General features: G+C 41.9%; 1 protein-coding gene across 1 annotated transcript in view; it reads left to right on the top strand.

The window, feature by feature from the left end:
- ptgfrnb (prostaglandin F2 receptor inhibitor b) overlaps window positions 1-7354 on the top strand; it is a 57372-nt gene extending 50018 nt beyond the window's left edge. The window contains exons 12-15 of the mRNA XM_074626486.1: window positions 2142-2328; window positions 2444-2562; window positions 2659-2709; window positions 4275-7354. Coding sequence (XP_074482587.1) covers window positions 2142-2328; window positions 2444-2562; window positions 2659-2709; window positions 4275-4387 — 470 coding nt within the window. The 3' untranslated portion in view covers window positions 4388-7354. The remainder of the gene's footprint in view (window positions 1-2141; window positions 2329-2443; window positions 2563-2658; window positions 2710-4274) is intronic.
- Window positions 7355-12641: the final 5287 nt, after the last annotated feature.

Raw genomic sequence — 12641 nt, 5'->3', positions numbered from 1 at the left:
GGGGACAAAACTTCCTTTAGGGAGTATGAATGTCTTCACTAACTTTTCAATTCAATTTTGTGTATTTCATGTACAAGTGTAAATGTTTGCACTAGAGAAAAGGTGACCAAAAACATCTGGATTTGTTGTGTGGAGAGCAGATTTCATTCAAAACCAAAGATTATTGTTTGAGATATGCGGGGAGGTTTTTGTTCGAGGAAGAGCCAGAGGTCACCAAAAATCATCTGCAGCAAAAACTTATTGCAAACTTATCCAGTAGGCAGGAAGATGTCTTACTTTAAGTGTCACACGGACTTGACAAAGTTTTCAGATGATGATCAATACGAAGACCACGGGACGCTAAACTAAAACCAAGGCCGGTGTTATTACTGCTGCTGCTCGTACTACTACTGATTTTTAATGATGTAGCACTTGAATATTAAAACCATTAGGGAAGAGAGGGAGAGAGAAATTGAGATGTGATTCATTACTCTGCTGTGGGTGAGTTCACTCCTCTCCTCTCTTCATTATATTCTCCTCTTTCTTCCTCCTCATTTCTCCGTCTCTCATTCTTTCCTTTTTTTTTTTTTGCCATAATTGTTTTTCATCATAATTTGTCTTTTTTCTTTTTTTTCATGTTGTCGTACGCAAATGTTCTCTTTATTTTTTCATCTGTATCCTCTATTTGTCTCCTAAATGTCAGAGGATGAGTCAGGCTGCATGGGGTTTTTATTGTGTGTGTGTGTGTAGGAGGTACAGTGCTAATAGTCGCTCTCTCCCTGACAGGCTAATGACTAGTTTGTGCTTCTCTGTCTGTCTTTCCCGCTCCCTGTCTCTCTCTCTCTCTCTCTCTCTCTCTCTCTACGTCTTGGAAATAATTAGCTCGCTCGCCCTCTTTTCCAAAGATTACATCTATTTTCACAAATTCTCTCTTGTCCCTGTTTTCTTTCTTTTGTCATCACTATCCTCCTTTTCTCTTGTCACGTGTCCATCTCTCTGTCTTCTTTATCTTTTCTCGTTGACGGAAGAGAAGGAACAGCAGCCGGTGTGTGTGTGTGTGTGTTTTAAATGCGGCGATAATGGAGTTGTTATCTTCTGTTCTCTCTGTAGTCATCATAGAGAAATTGTGGCTCCAAAAATAACACTGTCTCTCCTTCAATTTCCACATAATAAGCACAGGAACACTTCTCTGTAAGCACTCGAGGTAGAGTCACATCACAGGTGGAGACGTCATAATGTAATATTACTTGTTCTGTTTACTGCAGTTTAACATCACTGATTGCAGGCAGGCTATTAGCTAAAGTAAATGTTAACTCAAGCTAGTGACTTTAAGACTCCATGAAATGGGCACTTGAGCTTTCTGGGAAACAGTGGTGATGTCATCCTGCACTGGTGGGAGCTACTGAAAAGTGCAACTGATATCTCAAATCTTTCAGCAGTCATGGCTTTCTACCTGCTCTGTCAAATAAAAGTATAACTAGCAGCCCAGTGTTTTTATGAAGTGATGTCATGCGACTTTCAAAGTTGTCTTTTAATGTCCCTTTTTAACTAACGCGGGTGTCCTTAGTGATGATACTGATGTTGAGCCGATTGTAGTGTCTTAATCCTCTCCTAACTTTGAACTAGAGTAGTTTTAATTGGCAATAGACGACTTACAACTTAGTTAGACAAAGTTTTCCTCCCGGGTGTAAAACTTTTTTGCGGTAGTCCGAACCAGAAAGGCAAATTGTATCACTCCTTTCAACCTCGACAAAGGCAGCGCAGACCAGATCTACTCCTTCCATTGTTACCTTTCACAATAAAAGCCCTAGACATATAATATTCGCAGGCGAGCATTTGCGTGGCGTTTTTCCTCGTCACACCCCCCCGGTGTGCAAAGGTCTTTAAGAAGACCATCAGGGGAAAAGCAAGAACTATATTCATATATATTATATTGTAATTTATTCCCAATGCTGCTCAGAGTAATCCCAGTCAACAGCGCGGGGTCTCTCCTTCGCTGCAACCAACGCAACCACTAAGTTTTATGCAAATGAATGCGCAATGACACCGCCAATATGATATGACGTCATCTGGAGCTAGTGCTAGCCACTTTAATTGGTTTTTTTTTAAAAACACATCACAGCTTTACTTAAATTCTCTCTCTGTCTGTCTGTCTCTCTCAGATGACCTGGCGTACGAGGTGCGTTGGCTTTTCACCCGGCTGCGCGGTGGAGAGACGACGACCCAGGTGGCCAGCGTCGACCGCTTCGGCGTCGTGAGGAAAGACGCTCGTAACTCGTCCAGCGACGTTTCAATAGAGCGCAGGGACACACACACCTACATGCTGAACATCCATGGCACTCAGGACAGGTGAGTGTTGTTATGGGGTACACAATAGTGTGGCATCAGCAGACATGCTTTGTTCTGTAATGTGAACTAATATATATAGATCATCATGTGTTTGTGTGTGCTCTGTGGTTCCCAGTGATAGTGGTGAGTACCATTGTGTGGCCACTCCCTGGTACCTGTCGGCCTCAACAGGATCCTGGACTCAAGCCGGAGAGCTGACGTCGTCTCGAATCTTCCTCACAGTCAAATTTGCTGGTGAGATAACAGATTTACAACAAAACTAGTATCAGTTTTAACAGTTATGTTTTCCTATTAAACACCAAATCTTTCTCTCTTTTTCTCCTTCTGCAGTGTGGGAGTCCCTAAAGTTACCTCTCTTATATGGAGTAGCAGCCTCGATAGGTAACGTAACCATCATGCATGTTTATGTTGTAGTTTCGGGTGTTGGATGTAGCCTCTGTTTAATCATTAATTATTTAGATATTAGTATTTAGGAATTTAAAGGTCCCATATTGTAGAAAGTAAGATTATTATTAATAAGAAGTCATAAAACAGGTCTAGGTGCTATGTAAATACTGTGAAATTATCGAAACGGAGACACATGCACACAGCCCGTATTCAGAAACTGTGCCTTTTAAACTTTCCGTAAGGTTGTGATGTCACAACTACGCAGTCACGTGTACAAGTGCCGCTAAACTCCATGTAGTTGACTCACACGGTGAGTCCCCGGACGCTGTGAAGACGGCGACAGCACAGATGCGGAAGACCGGAAACACGGACCGATCAGAGCAGACTGGGCTTTTTCTGGACGGGTTCTTAAAGAGACAGGCGCTAAAACGGAGCGTTTCAGACAGAGGGTGAATACAGGTTTATTCAGACAGACAGTATAAGAAAAATAATGTGTTTTTTGAGCACTAAAACATGTAAACATGTTCTAGTTGAAACCCAGAATACAAGTATGAACCTAAAAATGAGCACGATATGTCCCCTTTAAGGTTAGAAAAACTTAAATAAGGACTGTTCAATGTTGTATGTTGCTGTTCAGCTTCCTGAAATGTTGAGTTAGACGACCAAAATATTAAAGTTTTAATGCAGTTTCCTGCCAAGATCAGCAGCAAAATGTCACAGAAAATGTGCAAAAGTGAGGTATTTTTTGTTCACTTGGCTCGCTGTCAGTGTGGACATCTCAACTGAAACTGCTGACTGACAGACAAGAGTTGCTCTTTTTGTGCTCGACTAGCTGACAGTGCTGTGCTCGTGCTTATTTAGGACACATGTCTGACAGCTGGCATTGCCAGGGCACAGTGGATTTAAACAAGACAAGAATCTGAATTAGTTTAGGCTTAATATAGCCAATAACAATCAATAAAATATGCCTGAACTGGCACTGACACTGATCATGTAAAAGGGCTGGGGACATCCCTAGTTGCTATTCATAGGGACAGTCTTAGAGGCATCTGTAGTGTCAGCAGTTGATGTAGTAGTAGTACTGGTTGCTGTAATAGCCTGTAATATCGATTCTAGTACCACTTTTACTGTGTGAAGGCGGCTGCGAGGTTTTGTTTTTGTCCAATCACCAACGTTCAGCACTACAAACTTCACTCCAGTAGTTCAACGTATCCTCATAGAAAGGTTAATATGATATCTTTGAAAAGTTATTCCTCTTTATTCGTGCATTTTCCTACGAATGTCCAGCAGCACGTGTGAATTTCCGCTAGTTACATGCATACAGTCTTTTCAAAATAAAGTTCCGTCTTCACATGAAACAACTTGGTTCCTGTGCTCCTAAAAAATCCCTAAATGTTGAACAAGCTTATAGTAATACCAGTAGAAGTAGTAACAACACTGTTGAAAGGCTGTTGTAAACATAGTAAAAGCTCTTAGATTAGAAGAGATTAGTAGTAGCGTTAGTAGAGGGAGTAGTGGTGTAGGTAGGGTTGGTATTTAACCATGTCGTGTGTCTCCAGGTGTGGGCCTCTTCTCTCTGGTTCTGGGTCTGGTCTGCGCCCAATGCTGCTGCCGCAACACCACGCACACCCCACGCTCGCGCAACAAACTGATGGACCTGGAGATGGACTGACAAACACTTTCCCCGGCACCCACACACTGCAGCGCCCACCGGAAACACCACACACACAGTAGACACACGCCCATAGACGATTTCTGGGACACCCAGTTGTTTCCGTGCGACGGACATTGGGAGTAAAAAAAAAAAATGACACGTCGCTTCGGAAGCCTGGCTTGTCAAAATCGCAGGGCTTTTTCTGAGGTGCTCGGGGGTTTCTTCAGCTCTGCAGTGGAGGAGCGGGGGAACTTTTTACAATGACACTTCAGTTTCTGTGGAGATCCATTGAAATCTGTGAGCTTCCAGTGATTTTTACACCGGTATCCTTGCTCCCCGTTATGACCATAGCACTACAAGAACAGGAGGCTTCTGAGACATCACTGCCACTTGGGAATAAAGGACCACTTAACAGATCTGCTGCCTCTGTAACCACTAGGGATAACACGTGAAGCGCTCAGGCTGGACTACTGTGTTTTCTTTTTTCTTACAATGCCAAGGCTCCCTGCAAAGTACAACCAGGCTGTGTTCCTGTCTCTCAGAGTAACGGCACACCAGCGTACCCCCTTGAATTTTCTTTTTTTGAGGAAGCACAGAAAATTCAAGGGGTGGTTGGTGTTGGAGAGACACATACCTGAGCCTCAACCTGTTAAGTCACATGTTATTTTGTATTTGCAGAGACTTACGGTTAGGCAGCCTGAGCCTCACTTGGAGTAAACGTCATGTTCATGCGGGCAGCAGAAGTCCAAGAAAACAACGTGCTTTCCACACGAGAGGTATTGCACTACCACCCCAGAGTATTCCTACCTTAACAAAAGGACAATATCTTTTATTCTCAACTCTAGTTTTTTGAAAATTACGAGATTTTAAGACATTTTTAAGCTTTACAACGGAGATATGCAGTCAGTGTGTTTGTGTGTGAGATATACCGTACGTGGTGCCAATATTTTGAACTGACGGAGGTTCATATCGCCAGACGTCAACACTTGAACAGCCGCTAAAAAAGTGGCGACAGCAAGCACTCTGCTTTTCTAGATATTCAGAAATGTATCCTGCTGTTATTTTACCAGAGTCTCGTGTGTGTTGGTGTGAGTGCCGTGCTACAGTATGTGAGACAAAGAGTTGCATGTACTGTTTTATAATGACAGACTGATGTCAACACAAGCCTTTTCCTGGGTCACATTTTGATGACGTCAAAGCCTCCTACATCCAGATTTTTTTAAACCTTGCGGTCACTAGTCTAGCTAAATGACTGTGCCATGTTTTGAACAGGAAAAATCACGCATGATTCTCAGTTTCACTTTTGCTCTTTAAAGGACCAGTTGAACATTTTGGGAAATATGTTTATTCGCTTATTTTGTGCATTGAGTGCGGAGCTAGAGTCAGGGTGCGGTTAGCCTAGCTTAGCATAATGACTGGAAGCGGGTGGAAACTGCTAGCCTGGCTCTGTAAAAAGTGACTAAAAACGCCCACTAGCACCGCTAAAGCTCATCATTAACACGTTGTAGGTTGTTTGTTTAATCCGTAGACATGTTTGTTTGATGGGAAGCTACATGCTGTAACTATTTCTTTGTTATATGGATGGATAAACTGTTCATTAAGAAATAGTTCTAGCATGTAACGCCTCCTAAAACCACAATTTGTCTCTATTGCAATACGTTTTGTGTACGGATTAAACACACGAGATACAATGTGTTAAGTAGAGGCATTTTTATGAATTTAAGCTAGCTGTCTTTATGCTAAGCTATGCTAACACACATCCTGACAAGAAGCATCTTCTTATCTAACTCTCAAAAAAGGAAGCAAATAATTCCCAAAATGTTGAGCCATTCTTTTAAACATCACATGACTTCAATGAGTTTAAGGGGCAGTAAACATTTAGGTATATCCTCTTGTTGTCATTTTTGGTTTAGCTAGGCTATCACTAGCAAACAAGCTGTACTCAAATAATGTCAGAGTGTTCCTTTAATGTCGCTAGCTAGAAAGATAATCAGTAAACTCCAGCACTAAAGTTGAACCTTGCACTTCCAAAAAAGTGAAAATCATCAACTTTACCAGCTGATTATGGAAGTAAGCTGTTCCCAACATGTGCCATCTGAGTCTCTGTGGTGTTTTTTTTATAGCAAATGAATGAATAGTTGTGTCACGTTGACTGCTGTGTGAACGCACACTCACAGTCCCAGCAACAACAACACAAAGTGAGGACGTTTCTGTCCAAACCCAGCGGGATCCAAACAGACCTGTTAGGTTTGTATTAACTTGTGCCAGGCTGTGTTTCCTCCTTCACTGACTGGGCTTGGATAGGGCTTCGTTTGAGGGTTTTAAAAAGGTATTTTTAGCAACTATCCGAACTTAACAAGCAATATGAGGCTGTAGTCAGGTCACAGCTTGTGTGAAGCTGCACTCTGGACATGAAACGGGTGTTTTCTGATTGGTTATTACATATCCAAACAATGCATCCATCGCCCACTCAGCGCTGCACAAAACCGCCTGAAATGCAGCCTGGCCAGCCAGCCAAGCCAGAAATATCATCCAATCAAAGCCCAAATCCATAAATATCTCTGACTGATGATACTCAAAGAGTTTATTTCATAGTTGCACAAATGCGCAACACCATCAGCTACAGAAGACACCGAGACAAACCTGTACGACGTGTGTGTTTTGGTTTGATTGATGGTGACAGTTACTTCAGAAACTTCCAATACGTCTCCATGAACCCACTCCACAGGTGTGCGTGATAGAGCAAAATGGGTTTTCCCACTGTCATTAACACACATTCACAGTACTTGAGCACACAGGTGAATAATAGGGCTCTGTGCCAAATGCTCTTAACAGTAAACACACACACACACGTAGCATTGATGCACGCCACTGAACACGCCACTGCAAGGTTTCCCCAGTGTCCTTTTTATTTTGTCATTTTATTGCAACGAGTATGATGAATCATGATGACGTTTTTTTTAATAAATAGATTTGTAAGATGTATTCATTTTGTACATTATTTTATATGTTCTGTTTTTATTGTGTTTTTATGCCGATGATGACGAGGTGTTGATGTCATACCGACCAGTGAAAACCACTGATGTCGGTATGTGCTGCTGAATGTTGAAAGTGCTTGTCAAGAGTTGCAGCAATGATTAGAGACTGTAGACAAACAGCTCAGGTGCTGTCATCACAGTTTGTTTGACAAAAGAATAGACAAAGAAAGAGTTTTAGTTTTAACTAAAAACCACAACGTGTTCTTTTTTTTGCATTTCTGTTTGTGTACGGCGAAAAAAAGGAGATATAACTGGTAATTAGTGAGCTTTTTCTCTTGTAGAGAAAGAACATAAGTGCTGTTCCCAAATCGTTTAAAGTCAAAGTGAAAATGTAATTATCTTCACTTTTTGTATAAGGAAATATAAATTATAATCATAGATGGACATATCTATGAGTGGGCGTTTCCCACGACAGCAGTTTATTGACATTTGAGGGCTGCCGTTGCTAAGAGACGCACTCTCACTTGTCACTGGAGCACGTCATCAGCCTGAAGCATTTCTTCATTGTTTTCAATAAACCCACATAACGTTAGCTACCAAACATTAACCATTTAAACCGTCTCTCCTTTGGGAGGACCCAAGATAGCTTGCCAACGTTAGCACATATTAGATGCTAATTGAATGTCGGGGGTGCTATCACTGCAGACAAATAAATAAAACTTAAAGCACACAAGTCAAAACTAACACCAAGGATATACTACTGATCTACTTTAAATTGTTCCTTTAATGTTGCACTTTTATTTTGTGATCTCTTCGATTTTACAGGCATGTAAGCACCAAAAAGTTAAAGGTACAGTGTGTAGGTGGCATCTAGTGGTGTGGTTGCAGATTGCAACCAACATGGCGGACTCCGTGACAAGGACCTGCTCCCTATGTAGATATGAAGGGCTCATTCTAAGCTAACAAAAACACAATGATTCTTAGTTTCAGGTGATTATACACAAATGAAAACATAGCTAGGAATATTATATTCCATTTCTGCTAATCAATCCCCCAAAATCCTACACACTGGCCCTTTAAATGAAGTCCAAACCACAGAGCAGCAACAGGAGCTCTGATTGGCCAGGTGCTATTTGTTAATGGGAGTGGTCCGAGCTAATCGGAGCTCCTGCTGCTGATTTGTCAGTTTTTAATTAATCAATTAAAAGACTAAATTATTAGGCTATGAGGAGGGTTCACTCTGCTTCACCCAAAGCAACATTTATGTGTTTTGTTTTACACGTTTCTGCTGGTAACGTTGATTTATTGTCTGAATAACACCAATAGATATTTAATTGTGGAGGCAGCCCTGGCTGGCCCACATTTGCCCTTTCTGTTGAAATGTGGCTGCTAATTCTTTTTTCTCCACAGGATGTGAAGCGGTCGTGATCAGAGTTCCTACTGTGAGACTTGTGACAAATATGGGCCAATTTGGTTTTTCTTCTCCGTCTCCGGGCAAGCCATCAATCAGCTTTTTCTATGCTTGCAAACATCTAAAAAAAAAACACAACTTCAAAAAACTTCTAGCAGAATAAATGTTTTATAATTCAACGTTGGACCGTGGCTATATCTCTTCCTCTTCCTTCCATGTCTTTAATACCGTGTCACCCATCCCCTTGTTAGTCTTATGGGATTTATTTTCTGCCTGTTTATAGTCTTTCTCTCTCTCTGTCTGTTTGTCACCAATCTCTCTTTCACTCCACATCTCTCTGCTCCACTTCCTCTCTGTATTTCTCTCCTCACCACACCGATCTCGCTTCACTCTTCATTAGAAATGCAGATGAGTTGAAACTTCAGTCGCTCTCCTGGGTTTTGATTTTTTTTTTTTACACCTCTTTAACAACAGTTTCTCCATCCAACTCTCTCTCTTCCAGCATCCCTCTTTCTCTTTCTCTCATCTCCACTTGAGATGGAGATGAGAGAAAAAGAAAGATCCAGTGTCGATTGGCTCGGTCTGTGGCTTTTCTAACTTGCACTCCTTCTCTCTCAGGGTCCGTTTGACCCAGTTTCCTCGTCTCTGTGTGTGTGTGTTCATGCCTGTCATGGATCATTTGGTAATGTGGCCTCGTCTAACCATTGTCTTCCTTAATTGACTCGAAAAACAGCACAGGATATTTCTTGTTTGCCGCCACCGTACACTCGGAGGTGGCGCATTTCGTGGTGTTACCCACCGGCTCCGACTTGTCACAGCTTGAGGGATGCTCCACATAACAAAAATTTCAGACAGAAAAATTTAGCAGCGCAAGGAGGGGAAGTAAGCAGCCTGTTCTCCCCAGAGTCTACCAGAGGCGACACGTCTTCTCGTATTCATTGTAATCAACGCCGATGTTTACAGCAGCTCCAAACAGCCAGCAGCCTCGGCTCCGTCACACCAGTCTGCTGTCTGTTTCTTGCCTGTTTAAACACAGTAGTTTGGTGTATTTTGTCTCCTTGCTGTTTTTCTCTCTCAAAAAAAATACTTGGATTGGATAGAAGCAGTTTATGTTTGTTTCCTGATGTGCCAATGTTCCAAAAAATCTTCTCATATCAGAAATTGAAGAGAAAATGCAAATCAGATTTTCAGCCAAAAAATTCACAAGAGATGTTTTATATCCAATTTTCCCACAGTTTTAATATAAATGGTACTCCAGAGATATACTGTTGTATTGCACTTCCGTAAAACTGGAGGAGAGAGTCACTATTGCAGCGATCTCGAAACCCATCGGCTTTTGGTATCCAATAGCCGATGGGTTTGAGAGACGACATGAACAACTAGATTGTGTCACAAGTAGCCAGTTTACAGTCAGTTAACAGTTTATTTGTTTAGCTAATAAAAAGTTGGTTGGGTTGTACGATTAGACATAGACTGTATAAGAAGTGGACGTAGTCACCGTGATGTCATTCGTTGGTATGTGGACTGCCGTTTTGAAGCCTCGAGATCGGCATTTTGTCCGTCACCATCTTGGTCTTTTGCAACCAGAAGTCGCTGCAGCATTTGCTTCACTTCTCATACCCCGGAGTAGCCCACTGTTTCCGCTCCTCCATGCAACCAAAGCCTGCTCAAACGTGATTGGTCAATACTACTCGGACTACAAACGGAAACCAGAACACTTCCAATATCAAAATCTTGTCCGGTTGCCTACAGATTCTGCAGATATCAGATTACTATTGCAGCAAGTAGTACATGATCCCTCACCGGCTTCCCACCAGTGAGCATCAAGATTATCGTCCTGTGAGATTGAAGTCAAAAACCTTCTGATAAATGTTCCTTTTTCTTTTCGTTTAGCTAGTTTGAATAATACATAATCATCATGGACCAGGACTTGTAATCCCAGTATTTCCCGGGAATTCTAGGAAACCAGTTGGACGTATTGAAACTGATGATGTTGAGATGATCTAAATATGTTGTATAATTGGTAGCGTTTTCAAAGACGGCAAACTTTTAAGGGTAAAAGAAATGCTTAAAAGTATGCTGTGTTTGTGACCTTTAGTACCACTATGGAGCGGGTTGGTTATAAATTCACAGCATGACCCTTTTTCCCACCATTTCCCAGCACACAGGTCGGCTCTGACATGAAGCTCAACAGCTGTTTCCCTGCCGGAGCTGCTGCGGTCAGACTCGCCTGGGTGTGTGATGACAGCCGTCTTCAAACCCAGACCCCGAATCGCCCAAAGCGTGTCTTTTCAACACCCTGTGATGAGGCTGACGGAGCATGGCGGCCGGCCCAGGGTTTGAGATCGCACTGACGGCGTCGTCCATGTGGCCGAGTCACTCATCACCAGCAGCGGGAGGTTCACTTCAATTAACATCCAGCGTTGCAGCACGGAGAGGTGAAACAGGCGCTGTGTTTTCTCACACCAACGCTCATTTCTTCTATCCCCCACAGGTGCTACTGCACCTTCGGTAGCCACAGTTTACCCACAATGCTCCGCAGCGGCTCCGAGGCATGTGGAGCTACTGTGAAGTGTTAATATACTGAAGTATTTATACAAGTTAAGTCCCCCTCAGCTCTTTAGCTTTGCATCGGATTAGTTAAAGAATGTAAACCGGATGTGTGTGTGAATGTGTGAGGTGTGTCTCTAGTCTGGTTTTTATCAAGCAATTTCCAGAATAACACAAACAATGAAGGTGCAGTACGATAGACGTACAGTATATCATGTTTCAGGCCTGAGTTCGCTGCATCAACACTTCATCGGTTATTGCTGTAGAAAGAAAAGCATAGAGTAATCCTACATGGGGCCAGAAAGCAAATACTGCTCAGTCCACTTACTTTACACCCTACTCAAATACTGTATTTACTAGAGTATTTCCATTATATGGGAAATTCACAAGCTACTCAGCAGCACATAAATTAATCAACCAAAGTGATGCACACATTAATGCATTAATAATTATAATCCAATAAAAGAATATGCATTATTCTGAAATAGGGCTGGGCGATAATTCAATATGATAACTTGTCGTCTTTCAGGGGAATGATGATGAAATCATATACCGAAATATTGTGATAAACAACACTAAATTCATAGTAACCAGATAATCTGATCAATTTTAGTTCAATCACACAACTGTCTTAATCTGATTACTCTGTATTTGTGTGCATACATGTTAACAAAGTCAGTGTATACAGTAGCTGGAAAAAAAGGCTATAGTGCTGGGCATAGAGTATTTATATATTGAACTACCAGAAAACATGCTATATCGTGATTTACTACGCGGCTGTGTTGAATACTCTATTCTGATTGGTCAATCACGGCGTTCTGCAGTCTGTTATTTCTTTATAACAGACCGTTGCTATGTATAACAGACCGTTGCTATGGGCGCAGCTCTGATGTCGGACTCTGGCGGACCGTTTTTGTGTCAAATTGTTGATTTCTTAAGTAAGTAGCGGGATAATGTACAGCTACCTAGGGAATCTATTTTCATGCTAAAACTTGTACTTAAAGTATAACTTTGAATGCAGGACTTTAACTTGTACCGGAGTACACCGTGGTATTGCTATTTCTGATCTGAGTACTTCGTCCTGAGAGCATATTTTATCTACAGGACACTGCAAACCTCTGGGATTTTTTTTTTTTTAATTGAGGCAGCAGCATTCAAATATTGGACTTGGAGAGATTGTTAACTGACCCCCCCTCAGAGTAAATGTTAATGTGTGTGTGGTCACAGGAATGCAGCGATGGCGCGTCAACACCTTCCCCTCACCATGGAAACTATGTCAACACATGGGTTGGGGATGGATGGAGAGAGAGAGTGAGTATATGAGATGGGGGGG

This window comes from Sebastes fasciatus, chromosome 24, assembly GCF_043250625.1.
Source record: "Sebastes fasciatus isolate fSebFas1 chromosome 24, fSebFas1.pri, whole genome shotgun sequence".
Lineage (NCBI taxonomy): Eukaryota > Metazoa > Chordata > Actinopteri > Perciformes > Sebastidae > Sebastes > Sebastes fasciatus.
This window is presented reverse-complemented; position numbering and strand designations above follow the sequence as displayed.